This window comes from Scyliorhinus canicula, chromosome 5, assembly GCF_902713615.1.
Source record: "Scyliorhinus canicula chromosome 5, sScyCan1.1, whole genome shotgun sequence".
In the NCBI taxonomy this organism is placed as follows: domain Eukaryota; kingdom Metazoa; phylum Chordata; class Chondrichthyes; order Carcharhiniformes; family Scyliorhinidae; genus Scyliorhinus; species Scyliorhinus canicula.
Window position 1 is genome coordinate 85,743,645 of NC_052150.1, and position 18,304 is coordinate 85,761,948.

General features: G+C 51.8%; 1 protein-coding gene across 2 annotated transcripts in view; it reads left to right on the forward strand.

Annotated features, from left to right (window-relative positions):
• Positions 1 to 18,304, forward strand: part of nek10 (NIMA-related kinase 10) — a 377,347-nt gene that overhangs the window by 85,119 nt on the left and 273,924 nt on the right. For both annotated transcript variants that reach the window (XM_038797318.1, XM_038797319.1), the window contains exon 4: positions 17,893 to 18,038. In XM_038797318.1, coding sequence (XP_038653246.1) covers positions 17,893 to 18,038 — 146 coding nt within the window. The remainder of the gene's footprint in view (positions 1 to 17,892; positions 18,039 to 18,304) is intronic.

The window sequence follows — 18,304 nt, forward strand, 5'->3', positions numbered from 1 at the left end:
GCATTATTCTTGGGCACGATGACGAGAGACTTAAACACAGTGGGTTTAAAAGGAGAATGAGTGACTGACAGGAGCATGTGGAGAAGGGTGATCAACCAGCATTTTGGCAATCCCAAGGAAAATGGGAGAAGCTGAAAGACAAAGCCAAAAAATCGCAGAAGCAATGATCAGATCAAAGCTCTTCCGTCCTGCCACATCCAGCCATGAATGATGGCATGACAATTAAATGATGAAGGAGTGGAAAAGGTTCCACAACATCTCCCTTGAGAATGATGTCAGAACCGAACACATCAGTGCCACAGACAAGACTTGAAACTTTTACAACCATGTTCAGCCAGGAGCACTGAGAAGATGTTATATCTTGGCCTCCTCCTGAAGGTCTTAGTATCACAGATACCAGTCTTCAGCCAATTCAATTCATTTCATGTGGTTTCAAGGAATTGCTGATTGCCCAAGACAGAAGAAAGGCTATATGGGACCTGAAAACATTCTGGTGGTGGTAGTACTGAAGAGTGCTCCAGAACAGGTGTGCCCCTAGCCAAGCTGTTTCAGTACATCGTAATACTGCATAGACCAGTAGGGAAAATTTCTCGGTATGTTCTGGCAATAATAAGCAGGACAAATCGAATCAGGTTATTACCCTGTCAGTCTACTGTCAATTATGAATTAAGTGATGGAAGGTGTCATCGACAATGCTATCAAGTGAAACTAACTTGGCATAATGCTGACTAATGTGAATGATTGTATAATAAGAGAGAATATAATAATAATCATTATTGTCACAAGTAGGCTTACATTAACACAGCAATGAAGTTACTGTGAAAATCCCCAAGTCGCTGTACTCTGGTGCCTGTTTGGGTACATAGAGGGAGAATTCAGAATGTTCAATTCATCTAACAAACACGACTTTCAGGACTTGTGGGAGGAAACCGAAGCACCCGGAGGAAACCCACGCAGACACGGGGAGAACGTGCCGACTCTGCACAGACAGTGACCCAAGCCAGGAATTGAACCCAGTTCCCTGGCACTGTGAAGCAACAGTGCTAACCACTGTGCTACCACGCCGGTACCATCTCCCCATGACTTTTAATGACATTTCCATGGTGAATCTCCACCTTCAACAGCTTTGGGGTCAATATTGACAGGGCGTCATTCAGCGAACTCAAGTTAACGTCTGTTGAATGGCGCATTTAACGTGATACTTCTCGGTGGCTACAGCACTGAGAAATATCCCACTATCCAACAGCACTTTGCCTTTATATTTTGGCTTCGGGGAGTTTTCCCTCAGAGCTTTCCAGCAGAAAAGGCATCTCACAGGTCAAGGCACCAATATGTCCAGCAGCCCCGATCGTCCACCACACCCTCTTTTTCAGGTCCCCCCACCTGCTTTTTTGACTTGCCCTCACCCTCCCAACCTCGTGGAGGCCCCCAGGAACCCCTCATCAACCCCCCCCCCTCCAAGCAATCTGGCAAAGCTCCCCCCCCCCCCCCCCCCCCGCTGATTCCTGGCAGTGCCAGCCTTTTTTTTTTATCCCTTCACAGGATGTGGGAGTCACTGGTTAGGCCAGCATTTATTACCATCCCTCGTTGTCCTTCAGAAGGTGATGGTAAGTTGCCTTCTTGAACTGCTGCAGTCTCCTGAGGTTTAGGTATGCCTACTGTGCTGTTAGGGAGGGAGTTCAGGAATTTGCCCCAGCGACAGTGAAGGATCGGTGATATATTTTCAAGTCAGGGTCGTGAGTGACTTGGAGCGGAACTTCCAGGTGGTGGGGTCACAAGTATCCTGTCCTCCTAGATAGTAGTGATCATGGTTTTGAAAGGTATTGTCTCAGGAACCTTGGCGAGTTACTACAGCGCATCTTGCAGATGGTACACATGGTTGCCACTGTTTGTCAGTGATGAAGGGTTTGAACGTTTGTTGAAGGGGGAGCAATCAAGCGGCCTGCTTTGTCCTGGATGGTGTCAAACTCCTTGAGTGTTATTGGAGCTGCACTCATCCAGGCAAATGGAGAGTATTCCATTATACTCCTGACTTGTGCCTTTTTGATGGTGGACAGGCTTTGGGGTGGTCAGGAGGTGAGTTACTCACTGGAGGATTCCTAGCCATAATATTAATGTGGCTAGTCCAGTTCAGTTTCTGATCAATGGTAAGCCCACGATGTTGATTGTGGGGAATTCAGCGATGGTAATGTCATTGAATGTCAAGGGGCAGTGGTTAGACTCTCCCTTGTAGGAAATGGTCATTGCCTGGCACTTGTGTGATGCAAATGTAACTTGCCCACTTGTCAGCCCAAGTCTGGATATTGTCCAGATCTTACTGCATTTTGGACATGGACTGCGTCATTATCTGAGGAGTCGCGAATGGTGCTGAGCATTGTGCAGTCATCCGCAAACATCCCCACTTCTGAATTTATGATGGAAGGGAGGTCATTGACGCAGCAGCTGAAGATGATTGGGCCGAGGATACAACCCTGAGGAACTCCTGCAGTGATGTCCTGGAGCTGAGATGAATGACCTCCAAACACCACAACCGTCTTCCTTTGTGCCAGGTTTGACTCCAACCAGCGGAGAGATCTCCTCCTGATTCCCATTGACTCCAGTTTAGCGAGGGCTTCTTGATGCCATACTTGGTCAAATGCTGCCTTGATGTCAAGGGCAGTCACTCTCACCTCGCCTCTGGGATTCCGCTCTTTTGTTCATTCGGGCACCCAGGCACTGCAATGTTGTCAGGTTGGCGGTGTCAAGGTGCCCCACTGCCAGACAGAGTGCCAGGGTACAACCCTGCCCTCTCCCCGACCACCTGGGTCTTCAATGGCCTAGGAGACACTCCCAGATGTCGTTAAGCATGGTACATGTTTGTGTGGACCAGTACTATCCGGTGACTGGTGAATCTCATTTGAATAAGCAGATCTGCATCTCGCCCAGTAAGAGTACTGGGTGAATCTCAGTTAGGGCGAGATCCAGATCACTCCAGGTGGAGCGAGTCGGTTTTGCGCCTGGCACAGAACCCAATTTGGGGCTCCCGTGCGATTCACCTGTTGCGCTTGGATCTGTACTGGTCGCAATCACACCCCAGAATTGTAACTGATGCAGCCAATAAATACTGTGGCTTCAAGTGCAAGTCAAAGACTGAGAATTCGGTAGCGTGTAACTCACCTCTTAACTCACCAAAGTCGATCTCTTACCTGCATGGCATAGGATGGAATATTCCTTGGATGGGTGCAGCATTAACAACGCTCAAGAAGACAAGGACCCAAAGGAGTACAGTTCGTACAGACCCATCTCACTACTAAATGTAGACACCAGAATACTGGCCAAGATCCTAGCCAAAAGTCTGGAGAACTGCGTACCAGAGGTGGTCGCAGAGAATCAAACAGACTTTGTCAAAAGTAGACAGCTAACCCGAACATCAGGCGCCTGCTGAACATGATCATGACTCCATCCAGGGAGAGAACATCTGAGGTGATGGTCTCACTGGAAGCAGAAAAGTGCCTTCGACCGAGTCGAATGGAAGTACCTCATAGAGGTACTGGAGCAGTTTGGGCTAGGAACATGGTTCACCCCCTGGGTGAAGCTCCTGGACAATGCTCCCATGGCAAGCTTACAGACAAACTACACCAGCTCCCAGTACTTCCAGCTGCAGGGCACCAGGCAGGGATGCCCGCTGTCGCAGCTGCTGTTCGCCCTAGCGATCGAACCACGAGCGATCGCACTCAGAACAGCAAAGATCTGGAGGGAGATACAAAGAGGAGGCAGAGAGCACAGAGTCTCGCTCTATGCAGATGACGTGCTCCTCTATATCTCAGACCCACAAAACAGCATGGAAGGTATCACCGCGCTCCTGAAAGAATTTGGTGCCTTCCCGGGCTACAAACTCTACATGAGCAAATGCGAGATCTTCCTGGTGAACCCGCAAGGGGGATGGGCAGCACTGGTGAGACTGCTGTGTAAACAAGCTCGACACAAATTCCGTACCTGGGGATCCAAATCACACAAAACGACAGGGGTTCACAAATGAAACCTGACCAGCCTGACAGAGTGTAGTACCCTCAATAACGACGCAAGAGAGTAATAAGCTAAGAACTAGCCTGATGCCGAGACAGGTGCTTACTGGTGCCGCCTATAGGGCGGCCCCTTATGTACGTCTCCCTGGTGGGCGAAGCCGGAGGCGGAGTCCCCCAGGGTTCCAAGCCCGGTCTTAAAGGGGACATCACCTTAAATGATGATAAGGGTACAGTAATACAGTATGATGCACGATCAATTGTACAAAGACTAAGGTTGGAAACAACTGTGGCTTTATTGCAGTAAGGTGTGTGGCCTCCCACAGCAGCTGGTGAAATGGCTGCTGAATAGAGGACACGCTCCTCCTACTGGGCGGAGCCAGCAGGCAGGGGCTACCGGCGAACCTGTAGTACAGGTCCTTCCTTACATCACCTAATACAGGTGTAACAGTGGTTTACCACATTCACCCCGTTAAAAATGTGTCCGGCGGGGATGGTGGAGAACTATATACAGTACAGTAGTAAATTTATGTACAGTGTTTTATCAGGGAAAAGAAAAAAAAAATGTCCTTTTAAAGTCTGGTGCCAGTTAGAGATTCAACTGGTCTGGTGCCTTGATGTTTCGCTGGGAGCGATGTAGCGGTGGCGGCGATGTCGATGCTGGCCTGATGTTGGATGACTCCGGGAGTGTGCTGAAATCCTCTTCATCATCTGGCATGGGCAGGAGAAGGAGGGTTGGTCCTGGTGGGGTTAATGATGGGAGCGCCGGGGGAGGGGAGGGTGGCGCCGGGCTGGAGAAGTGTCTATGGGTGGAACCAGCTGGTGCCAGGTCCCTGAGGGAGACAGTATTTTGGCGGCCGTCGGGGTACGCCACATAGACATACTAGGGTTTGGCATGGAACAAGTGCACCCTATCCACCAACGGGTCCGCCTTGTGGAGTCGGACATGCCTACGGAGCAGGACTGATCCTGGAGCTGCGAGCCAAGTGGGGAGCGACACACCGCATGCGGACTTCCTCGGGAAGGCAAAAAGACGTTCATGGGTTGTGTTATTCGTAGCGGTGCACAGTAGTGACCGGATGGAGTGTAGTGCATCAGGGACGACCTCCAGCCAGCGAGAGGCTGGGAGGGTCCTGGACCGTAGGGCCAGTCGGACGGCCCTCCATACCGTCCTGTTCTCCCTCTCTACCTGCCCGTTTCCCCGGGGGTTATAGCTGGTCGTCCTGCTGGAGGCGATACCCCTGCTGAGCAGGAATTGACGCAGCTCATCACTCATGAATGAGGATCCCCTGTCACTGTGGTTGTAGGCAGGGAAACCGAACTGAGCGAAGATTGTGTTTAGGACTTTGATGACGGTGGCAGACGTCATATTGGGGCATGGGATGGCGAAGGGGAATCTGGAGTACTCATCGACCACACTGAGAATATACGTGTTTCGGTCGGTGGAGGGGAGGGGCACTTTGAAATCCACGCTGAGGCGTTCAAAGGGGCTGGAGACCTTCACCAGGCACGCACGGTCCGGCTGGTAGAAGTGCGGCTTGCACTCCGCACAGACCTGGCAGTCCCTGCTGACTGTCCGTACTTCCTCGACGGAGTAGGGCAGATTGCGAGCCTTGGCAAGATGGTACAATCGTGTGACCCTCGGGTGACAAAGGCGGTCGTGTAGGGCCCGGAGTCGGTCTACTTGTGCGCTGGCACATGTATCTCGGGATAGGGCGTCTGGGGGCTCGTTGAGTTTGCCAAGGCGATACAAAATCTCATAATTATAGGTGGAGAGCTTGATTCCCCACTGCAAGATTTTATCGTTTTTGACCTTTCCCCGCTGCGTGTTGTTAAACATGAAGGCTACCGACCGTTGGTCAGTGAGGAGAGTGTATCTCTTGCCAGCCAGGTAATGCCTCCAATGCCACACAGCTTCAGCGATAGCTTGGGCCTCTTTTTCGACGGACGAGTGCCGAATTTCTGAGGTATGAAGGGTGCGGGAAAAGAATGCCACGGGTCTGCCTGCCTGATTGAGGGTGGCAGCAAGTGCGATGTCTGATGCGTCGCTTCCTACTTGGAAGGGCAGTGTCTCATCTACTGCGTGCATCCCGGCCTTGGCTATATCAGCTCTGATACGAGCGAAGGCCTGTTGTGCCTCGGCCATAAGGGGAAAGTGGATGGACTGAATGAGTGGGCGGGCCTTGTCCGCATAGTTTGGGACCCACTGGGCATAGTAGGAGAAGAACCCCAGGCAGCGCTTGAGGGCCTTGAGGCAGCGGGGGAGGGGAAGCTCCATGAGGGGCCGCATGCAGCCGGGATCGGGCCCCAGAACTCCGTTCTGGACCACATAGCCGAGGATGGCTAGCGGGTTGTGCTGAACACGCACTCCTCCTTGTTGTAGGTGAAGTTGAGGAGAGTGGCGGTGTGGAAGAATTTGGCAAGGTTGGCATCATGGTCCTGCTGATCATGGCCGTAGATGGTGACGTTGTCTAGGCATGGGAAGGTGGCCCGCAAACCGTACCGGTCGACTATTCGGTCCATCTCCCTTTGGTAGACCGAGACCCCGTTAGTGACGCCGAAGGGGACCCTGAAGAAGTGATAGAGACGACTATCCGCCTCGAAAGCGGTGTATGGACGGTCCGATTTACGAATGGGGAGCTGGTGGTAGGCGGATTTGAGGTCTATCGTTGAGAAGACCCGGTACTGCGCAATCTGATTGATCATATCAGATACGCATGGGAGGGGTACGCGTCGATCTGCGTGTACTGAGTGATGGTCTGGCTGTAGTCCACGACCATTCTGTTTCTCCCCAGTTTTAACGACTACCACTTGGGCTCTCCAGGGGCTGTTGCTGGCCTCGATGATGCCTTCCCTAAGCAACCGTTGGACCTCGGACCTGATGAAGGTCTTGTCCTGGGTGCTGTACCGTCTGCTCCTGGTGGCAATGGGTTTGCAATCCAGAGTTAGATTAGCAAAGAGGGAGGGTGGGTTGACCTTTAGGGTTGCGAGGCCGCACACAGTGAGGGGTGGTAGGTGCCCGCCGAATTTGAGGGAAAGGCTCTGGAGATTGCACTTGAAGTCCAGGCCTAGTAGTAGTGCAGTGCAGAGATCAAGAAGGATGTAGAGGCGGAAGCCGCTGAATTCTATGCCCTGAACCGTGAGGGTGACCATGCATAAATCCCGGATCGCGACAGAATGGGATCCGGAGGCCAGGGAGATTCTTTGATTGGCGGGGTGGACAGTGAGGGAGCAGCGCCTTACCGTATCCGGGTGGATGAAGCCTTCGGTGCTCCCGGAGTCCAGCAGGCAAGAGGTCACGTGAGCGTTGATTCTCACACTGGTCGAAGCGGTGGCCAGGTTGTGCGGATGAGACTGGTCGATCGTCACTGAGGCGAGCTGCGGTCGGTCATCGCTGGCATCAGAAGATGGAGAGCGTGCGGAGCCCAGGTCGTGCAATGCTGTTGGCGACCATGCCCTGTGATGAAGACAGGATGGCGGCGCCTGAAGATCCTGCGGGGGATCCTGTCAGCGGGTGGTTGGGTGACTTCTCGACCGTAGGGCCAGAAGGACAGCCTTCCAAACTGTCGCGTTCTCCCTCTCCACGTGACCGTTTCCCCGCGGGTTATAACTGGTCGTTCTGCTCAAGGCAATGTTCTTGCTGAGCAGACTTTGACGGAGCTCATCGCTTATGATGTACCCCGGTCGCTGTGGATATAAGCGGGGAAATCAAACAGGGTGAAGATGGTGTGTCGAGGTCATGTCGTGGCCGAGGTCATGTTGGGACAGGGGATGGCGAATGGGAAGTGGGAGAATTCGTCGACGACGGTTAGGAAGTAAGTATTGTGGTTGATGGACGGGAGGGGGCCTTTGAAGTCCACGCTTAGTCGCTCAAAGGGCCCCGAGGCCTTTACGAGGCGAGCCTTGTCTGGCCGATAGAAGTGTGGTTTGCACTCCGCGCAGATCTGGCAAGCCCTGGTCATGGCTTTGACCTCCTTGGTGGAGTAAGGTAGGTTGCGGGACTTGATAAAGTGGGCGAGCCGGGTAACCCCCGGGTGACAGAGGTCATTGTTAATGGCCCACAGGCGATCCTCCTATGCGTTGGCGCACGTGTCGTGGGTCAGGGCATCTGGGGGCTCGTTGAGCTCCCCTGGACGATACTTGATATCGTATGTGTAGGTGGAGAGTTCGATCCTCCACTTCAACATTTTATCATTCTTAATTTTGCCCCGTTGTGCGTTATCAAACGTGAAGGCTACCGACCATTGGTCGGTAATGAGGGTGAACCTCCTACCGGCTCGGTAGTGCCTTCAGTGTTGCACAGCCTCCACAATGGTTTGTGCCTCCTTTTCGACTGCAGAGCGCCGATCCTCGGAGACGGTGAGGGTCCGGGAGAAGAAAGCAACCGGCCTGCCTGCCTGGTTGAGGGTAGCAGCCAGGGCGATGTCTGATACATCGCTCTCTACCTGGAAAGGGATTGTTTTGTCCACTGCGTGCCTAGCGGCCTTGATGATGTCGGTCTTGATACGGCTGAAGGCCGACCGGGCCTCAGCCGTCAGGGGAAAAGTCGTGTTCTTTATGAGTGGGCGGGCTTTGTCCGCATATTTGGGGACCCACTGGGTGTAATAGGAGAAAATCCCCAAGCACCGTTTGAGGGCCTTGAGGCTATGGGGGAGGGGGAGTTTATAAATGTGGGTGCATGCGGTCAGGGTCGAGACCTAGGACTCCGTTTTCCACGATGTAGCCGAGGATGGCTAGTCGGGTTGTGTGGAAAACGCACTTTTCCTTCTTGTAGGTCAGGTTGAGGGCTCAGGCGGTCAGGAGGAACTTTTCAAGGTTCACGTCATGGTCCTGCTGATCATGGCCGCAGATGGTGACATTGTCCAAGTACGGGTATGTAGCCCGCAAGCCGTACTGGTCCACCATTTGGTCCATCGCCCTCTGGAAGACGGAGACCCCATTTGTGACGCCGAAGGGGACCCTAAGGAAGTGGAAGAGCCGGCCGGCTGCTTCGAAAGCTGTATAGGGGCGGTCTTTCGGTCGGATAGGGAGCTGGTGGAGATCGACAGTGGAAAATACCCGGTATTGGGCGATCTGATTGACCATTTCTGCTATGCGAGGAAGGGGGTACGCATTGAGCTGCGTGAAGCAGTTTATGATCTGCCTAACGTCCACGACCATCCGTTTCCTTTCACTGGACTGTACTACCACCACTTGTGCTCTCCAGGGGCTTTTGCTAGCCTCGATGACCCCCTCTGCCAGCAAATGCTGGACCTCTGACTTGATAAAAGTCATGTCTTGGGCACTGTACCGCCAGCTCCTGGTGGTGACGGGCTTACAGTCGGGAGTGAGGTTTGCGAATTGAGAGGAGGTGCGACTTTCAATGTCGCAAGGCTGCATACCGTGAAGGGGGGCAGGGGTCCGCTGAACTTCAGTGTCAGGCTTCGGTGTCTGCATTGGAAATCCAGACCGAGCATCGCAGGGACGCAGAGGTGAGGGAGGATATAAAGTTTGAAAAGAGCATATTCGGTGCCCTGGATCGAGAGATCCGCAATACAATACCCCGTGATTTGGACTGAGTGGGACCCGGAGGCGAGGGCTATGGTTTGGGACGCGGGATGGGTGCGCAAGGAGCAGCGTCTTACCATTTCTAGGTGGATAAAGCTCTCCGTGCTCCCGGAGTCGAAGAGGCAGGGAGTGTCGCGCCCATTGACTTGGACCTGCATCATAGAATTCTGCAGGTGCTTTGGCTGCGTTTGGTCGAGTGTAATCGCTCCCAGTTGCGGGTAGTCCGAGTCCTCAGCCGAGTCGGATTCACAAAATGGCCGCCACCATTGGTCGCACGTGTCGGGTCGAGAAGATGGCCGCTGCCAAGATGGCCGCCCCCATGACTCGCACGAGGCCGATGACGCGTCAGAAGAGGGCGTGTCCGGTCGGTGCGCAGCCGCGTTGCAAGTCCTGCGGGCCGTGAACTGGATTTTCGGGCCCGATGATCTTTTTGTTTCTGGGCCTTGGGCCTGGCCAGGCAGACCCTCGCGAAATGCACCTTCTTCCCGCAGTCGCTGCAGATGGTGGAGCGGTCTGGGCAGCGTGGACGTGGGTGCTGGCCCTGCCCACAGAAATAGCACGGTGTGCCCCTGGTCTGGACGGGTCGCAGGGTCTGCGGGGTATGTGCCTAGATTGTGGCGGGCCCCTTCCAGCGAGGTGGCAAGTGTTACCGTGTCCTGGAGGTCTTTTGCTCCATTTTCAAGGAGACGCTGCCGGCTGTAGGTCAAACGGATGCCGGACACGAAAGCGTCTCTGATGTGCAGGTTCATATGGACTTCCGCCGTCACATCCTGATGATTGCAGTTCCTGGCAAGCGCGGTGAGTTTTTCTACAAATTCGTCTGGCGTTTCCCCTGAACGCTGCCGGCAGGTAGACAGCAGATGACGGGCATGTACCTCGTTTATGGGTTTGACGAACTGCTTAGGATTGCGACTGCTTCGTCATAAGTAGTCGCCTTCTCGATCGAGGCAGAGATTCTGTGACTCACCCGGGCGTGGAGTAGGTGCAGCCTGCGTGGCCCTGGGATGGGGGTCTCTGAGGAGTCCAGGTAGCCCTCGAAGCAGCGGAGCCAGTATTTAAAAAGTTCAGTGGCCTCCGGTGTCCGTGCGTCCAGGTTGAGCTTCTCTGGTTTGAGACCTGCGTCCATCCTAACGTAGTTTAGCTTATTAAATTGTAGTACCCTCAATAACGACGCAAGAGATTAGAACGGTAAAGAAGGCTTTAATAAGCTAAGAACTAGCCTGATGCCGAGACGGGTGCCTACTGGTGCCACCTACAGGGCGGCCCCTTATATACGGCTCCCTGGTGGGCGGAGGCGGAGTCCCCCAGGGTTCCAACCCCGGTCTTAAAGGGGACATCACCTTACATGATAAGGGTACAGTAATACAGTTACCATTCATCACACAGGAAGTCAAGAAGGACCTGCAGAGATGGAACACACTCCCACTCTCCCTCGTGGGGAGGGTGCAGATGATCAAAATGAACATGCTGCCCAGATTCTTCTTCCAACTTAGATCTATCCCGATCTATATCCCCAAGGCCTTTTTCAATTAATTGGGCAAGTTAATCATGGTGTTTATATGAGGGGGGAAGAATGCTAGTATCCCAAAGAAGGTCTTACAGAAAACAAAGTCCGGGCGGGTGGGGTGGGGTGGGGGGGGGGGGGGGGGGGGGGGGGCGCTAGCCCTCCCAAATCTACAGTACTACCACTGGGCAGCGACAGCAGAAAGAGTAATGGGATGGATTAAGGAGCCAGAAGCCGAGTGGGTGCGCGCGGAGGAGGCCTCCTGCAAGGGGACCTCGCTCCGGGCCCTCGCCATGGCGGCACTCTCATCCCCACCCAAAAACACTTCAGCAGCCCAGCAGCCCAGTGGTGGTAGCCACCCTCCAGACTTGGAACCAGTTACAACAGCAATTCGGCCTGACTGAAATGTCCGACAAAACACCCATCTGCAACAACCATAAGTTTGCGCCAGCACGGGACGGTGAGACACTGACAGTCAGGGACCTATATACCGACGGCAGGGTCACAACACTGGATGAACTGACGGTGAGATTCCAGCTAGCTAAGGGCAATGAACTCAGATACTTGCAGCTTAAAAATTTCCTACGGAAGGAGAAAAGGACATACCCACGACCAGCGCGACAGACACCAGTAGAAGAATTACGAGACGCAAACATTCTAGCAGAGAAAACTGTAGCACACGTACGAATGACTGATAGAGAGGGCCAACACTGTACTGGGCGCAATGAGGAGGAACTGGGAGGAAGACTTGGGGCTCGAAATAGGGTGGGGACTCTGGAGCGAAGCACTACATTTGGGGCAACTCCACCTCCATCTTCACATGCTCAAGGTACTATCTAATGCAACTAAAAGTGGTACATAGAGCCCACGTAACAAGAACCCGAATGAGTAGGTTCTTCCCGGCGGTGGAAGACAGATGTGAATGGTGCAAAGGAGGCCCGGCCAACCACGCCCACATGTTCCGGTCTTCCCTCAGACTTGCTGGGTACTGGAGAGCCTTCTTCTAGGCAACGTCCAAAGTGGTGGAGATGAGGCTGGAGCCATGCCCGAAGTGGCGATCTTTGGGGTATCAGATCAGCCAAATCTATTCCTGGGGAGGAGCGCGGACACCCTTTCCTTTGCCTCCCTGATTGCCCGCCGTAGAATCCTGCTTGGCTGGCTGTCAGCAGAACCACCCAAAGCTGCAAACTGGCTGTCCGACCTATCGGAATTTCTCCAAATGGAGAAAATCAAATTCGCCATCCGAGGGTCGAAAGATGGCTTCCTCAAAACATGGGAGCCATTCACCCAACTGTTCAGGGACCTGTTTGTGGCCAATAAAAAAGTAGCCAAGAGCCAGTTGAAAGTCGCCAGAACATGATAGAAGAGAGGGAAGGGAGGGAGGACGGGGATGGGGGTGGGGGGGGGGGGTTTGGGGGTAAGAGGGAGTAGCCAAACACAGCAGGAAAGAACGGGGAGTAGCAGAGAAGAAGGTGGCGGGAGGAGAGAAGGGGGAGGGGTGGGGAGGGCAGTGAAAGAGGGAGGACAAGGGAAGGAGAACATCAGAGGGGAGACAGAAAGGAGGAAAGAGAAGGGAACGCAAACTAGCGGGAGAGAGCAGGAAATGACAACAACCACAACACGCATAGCAAGGCGAAGGAGAGAAAGAAAGAACAGGAAGAAGGAACGACAGACGGCCGAAGCTGAGGCAAATCGCCAAAAAAATATTACCGAGATGCAAGTGACCTCAGGCCTTCCACCCGGTTTTGTTTTGCTTGTTTTGTATTAAAAAAAAGAGAAGGGAGGGGGGAACTGCTAAGTGTTATGAAAATGATTTTTTTCTCATTATATATACTTCCTCTGTTTTTTTCTGTGTTTTTTGGTCAGGATGACCAGTGAACACACAGAACACAGCAGCCAATCACCAGACAGGACACAGCCACTATAAAGCCAGATGGCGCTAGTTTTCCTACTCTCTCGGGATGCAGCCTCTGAGACAGTCAGAGCTTGTGAGCAGGAACTAGAACAAACACCATGTGGTAGTAAGATGGTCTGGTCAGGTTAGCCACAGGTCTCCAGTTAAGTCAGCATAGTGTCAACCCACAGTTAAAGCATGTATTATAGTTAAGTATTCAATAAAATCGAGTTGCATTTCTTCAAGTGTTGGAAGCCTGACTCTCTCACCACTGCAGTAAACGCAGTCCTCGCAGACCCAGCATACCCAACACATCAGACATCACCCAGAACAAAGCAGTCCACCTGATTGGTGTTCAATCCACCACCTTACACATTAATTCCCTCCACCACCAGCACACACAGGCAGCAGTGTGGACCATCAACAAGATGCACTGTATTAACTTGCCAAGGTCCTCAGGCACACGAGAACACACCACCAGCAAGTGTTTCTCCAATAGTCATACACCTTTGTGACTTGGAAATATTTCACCGTTCCTTCATTGTTGCTGAGTTAAAATCCTATAACTCACTTTAGTAGCGCTGTGGGTTTTCCAAACCACAAGAACTGCAGCAGTTCAGGATGGTGAGCCACACCTTTACAAGGGCAATTGGGAATGAAGAATTAATGCTGGCCTTGCCAGTGACACCTACATCGCATGAATGAATTAAAAAAATTGGTGACCTACTCCCAGATTTGCCACATTACTGCGTAACTGGGTGTTAGGAGTGGGAGAAGTGATCCAGAGTGCATGCCTCCAACAAAGTTGACTGATAGATTGTTGGTGAAACCTACGTATCCTCAGAATGTTTATAGTCTTGAAACTAGTTCATAGAACCCCTACACTACAGAAGGAGGCCATTTGGCCCATCAAGTCTGCACCGGCCCTTGGAAAGAGCACTATACTTAAGCCCACACCTCGACCCCATTCCGTAACCCGGTAACCCCACCCATCCTTTTGGACACTAAGGGGCAATTTAGCATTGTCAATCCACCTAACCTGCACATCTTTGGACTGTGGGAGGAAACCGGAGCACCAGGAGGAAACCCACGCAGACATGGGGAGAAAGTGCAAACTCCACACAGATAGTCCACACAGATAATTTGGAGTGGAGCCATGGTCAGTGCTCGGAGGTATGTACCCATACAGGAGGACTCCTCCATTCATTCGCATTCCACCTCCGGCTCTTTCACCCACCCTCACACCCTTTCTGCATTAGCCGCTCAGTGGTAGGATAGGAAGTTTAGCAGAGTCAGGCCCCTCATATTCCTCCTTCTTTGTAAGGTGCTTCTTGGGCTTATTCCCGGCCCACACAAATGTCATAATTAGTTTATCTATCTTGGTGAAGAAGGCCTTGGGGATGAAGATCGGGAGGGATCTGAAGAAGAATCTTGGCAGCATGCTCATTTTTATTCATTGCACTCTTCCCACTAGGAAGAGCGGGAGTTAGTCCCACCTCTGCGGGTCCTCTTTACCTCTTCCACTAGGCTCGACAGGTGAATCCATGTCCAGTCGTGGGCCATTTGTTTCTCAGACATTGGAATTTGGTTTAGGCCAGTTTGAACGACAGCTTCCCCAGCTCTGATTTTCCCCCTGGAAGATTTTGCTCTTACTCAGGCTAGGTTTATAACCTGAGAAGGCTCTGAACTCCCTTTGGAGTTCCATTATTCCTCCCAAGCTGGCTAGGAGGTTTGAGACATAGAGGAATAGGTCATTTTCAGAGAGTGAGAATCTGAGCTCTCTGAATGCCATTCCACGCCTTTGATTACCTAAAGGCAGTAGCCAGGAAAAATAACAGCTGGGCCTGCCTCGTGCAGCATCCCTGCCTCGTGCAGCATCCCTGCCTCTGTGCAGCATCCCTGCCTCGTGCAGCATCCCTGCCTCTGTGCAGCATCCCTGCCTCGTGCAGCATCCCTGCCTCTGTGCAGCATCCCTACCTCGTGCAGCATCCCTGCCTCTGTGCAGCATCCCTGCCTCGTGCAGCATCCCTGCCTCTGTGCAGCATCCCTGCCTCGTGCAGCATCCCTGCCTCTGTGCAGCATCCCTGCCTCTGTGCAGCATCCCTGCCTCTGTGCAGCATCCCTGCCTCGTGCAGCATCCCTGCCTCTGTACAGCATCCCTGCCTCTGTACAGCATCCCTGCCTCTGTGCAGCTGGAGATTTTCAAAGCTGGTGTAGCTGTTCGTATTCTCGCCATGGGACCCTGCTCTCTACTGGGAAAGCAGTGAACCAGTTCACTGGGAGCCATACAGTAGTTTCACCCACAAGGTGAACCATGGCCCAAACCCAAACCGTTCCAACATCTCCATGAGGTACCTCCATTCGGCTCTGTCGAAGGCCTTCTCTTGTCTAGGGCGATGATCCCTTCTGGTGCCTCCTCCCTGGGTGGGGCATAATCACGCTCAGCAGGCGTCTGATGTTTGCTGTTAGTTGTCTGCCCTTAACAGACCTGTCTGATCTTTTACGACTACCTCTGGCATGCAACTCTCCAGTCACCTCACCAGGACCTTCACTAAGACTTAGCGTCAGTGTCCAGGAGTGAGGTGAGTCTGTATGACCCGCACTCTGTCGGATCTTTGTTTTGTTTTGGGATTGGTAATATCGAGGCCTATGCCAGCATGAGCGGCCGGGCCCCTCTCAACACCGAATCATTAAATATCTCCCGCTAGTGCTAGGTCAGTGCTGCCGCAAACTGTTTATAGAAGTCCACTGGGAATCCATCTGGACCCGGTGCCTTCCCCAACTGCATGGAGTTGATGCATTCCATGACTTCCCAACGTACTAACAGTGCCTCCAGTCCCTGTTTCTTTTCCTCCCCTACAATTGGTATATCCAGCTCGTCGAGAACCTTATTCATCTTTGAGTCTCCCTCCAGGGGCTCGGAGGTGTACAGCTCCCGGTAGAGGGTCGCAGAGATCTCGTTGATCTTAGTTGACACTGTGACAAGCCTGTTGTTCCCGTCCCTCACCTGCACTATCTCCCTCATGGCTGTCTGCTTTCTCAATTGGTGAGCCAGTAGGCGGCTGGCCTTGTTTCCATGCTCAAAAAAGATCCCCAGTGTCTGGTGGAACTGGTTCATTGCTTTCCCAGTAGAGATAGATAGAGAAATACAGCACAGAACAGGCCCTTCGGCCCATGATGTTGCGCCGAACTTTTGTCCTAGGTTAATCATAGAATTTTGGACAATTTTTCATGGCCGATCCACCCAACCTGCACATCTTTGGACTGTGAGAGGAAACCGGAGTACCCGGAGGAAACCCACGCACACACGCGGAGGATGTGCAGACTCCACACAGACAGTGACCCAAGTCGAAATCGAACTTGGGACCCTGGAGCTGTGAAGCAATTGTGCTATCCACAATGCTACCGTGCTGCCCTTAAGAAGTTAACCTACACTCCATTATTCTACCCTAATCCATGTACCTATCCAATAGCCGCTTGAAGGTCCCTAACATTTCCGACTCAACTACTTCCACAGGCAGTGCATTCCATGCCCCCACTACTCTCTGGGTAAAGAACCTACCTCTGACATCCCCTCTATATCTTCCACCATTTATCTTAAATTTATGACCCCTTATAATGGTGTGTTCCACCCGGGGAAAAAGTCTCTGACTGTCTACTCTATCTGTTCCCCTAATCATCTTATAAATCTCTATCAAGTCGCCCCTCATCCTTCTCCGTTCTAATGAGAAAAGGCCTAGCACCCTCAACCTTTCCTCGTATGACCTACTCTCCATTCCAGGCAACATCCTGGTAAATCTCCTTTGCACCTTTTCCAAAGCTTCCACATCCTTCCTAAAATGAGGCGACCAGAACTGCACACAGTACTCCAAATGTGGCCTGACCAAGGTTTTGTACAGCTGCATCATCACCTCACGGCTCTTAAATTCAATCCCTCTGCTAATGAACGCTAGCACACCATAGGCCTTCTTCACAGCTCTATCCACTTGAGTGGCAACTTTCAAAGATCTATGAACATAGACCCCAAGATCTCTCTGCTCCTCCACATTGCCAAGAACCCTACCGTTAACCCTGTATTCCGCATTCATATTTTTCCTTCCAAAATGTACAACTTCACACTTGTCAGGGTTAAACTCCATCTGCCACTTCTCAGCCCAGCTCTGCATTCTATCTATGTCTCTTTGAAGCTGACAACAGCCCTCCTCACTATCCACAACTCCACCAATCTTCGTATCATCTGCAAATTTACTGACCCAAATTCAGGCCAAATTCCATTTGTAGTGTTTTCCTCTCCAGCGGCTCCACGGTCGAGGCCATGGAGTACCATTGATCCACTTCCAATATGGAATCTAACAGCCGTTGCCTAGCCGCCCTTTCCTTCCTGTCCTTGAGAGCTCTGTATGCTATCATCCCCCCCTCCCCCTTACCACTGCCTTCAGTGCCTCCCAGAATGTGGAGCGTGAAACCTCCCCATTTTGGTTGCAGATTCCATACCTGTCGGTGGCTTGTGATATTTCTTCGCAGAACGCCTTGTTGTCGAGGAGGGCTGTGTCTAGCCTCCATGGGGACGCTGGAACCGGCCTGTCACCAGCCTCACGTCCACGTGGTGTGGTGCACGGTCCAAGATTGCTTTTGTGGAGTATTCCGCCCCCACTACACCTGGAAGCACCGACCCACTACAAAGAAGTCAATACGGGAGTCAACTTTGTGAACATGGGAGAAGAAGGAGAACTCCTTCTCCCTCGATTTTGTAACTTTTAACCTATCATTTTAGAAATACTGGGAATTATAGTTGACTTGATGTATAAATTATCAGTGTATACCATTTTTCCTTAAATTAAAAAATTAATGCTTGGTGATGACAAAGATTTGAAGACAAATCTCTACTTGTATTGAACCACAATGTAAAATAACAAATTAATATTGTTTTGTTTGTGTTTGTTTAGTTGCCAGCTCTAAATTTTGACAAAGGACGTGGAATTGTAGCTAAATCACAGCAGCAACATTTTGTTCAAGGGAAACAAAATGATGGAATCCGATACGGAGAGCAGCAGCAACAATCAACTGAGGCTGTGGAACTTGAGACTTTCAGGTATTGAACATAACAAACAAGAATAAGCTATTTAGTTGGTTTCACCATTCAATATGATTATGGTAGATCTTTTATCTCACCTTTATTTTTCAAACCTATTGCCATACCAATATTGCCATATTGAGTATCCAGAAATCAGTTGATCTCTGTTATATTTCTCAGAGGTAGAGAATTCCTCAGATCCACAATACACTGAGTGAAGTAATTTCTCCTAACCTCACTCCTAAATGACCAACCCCTTACTATAAGACTCTGCTGTTAAAGCT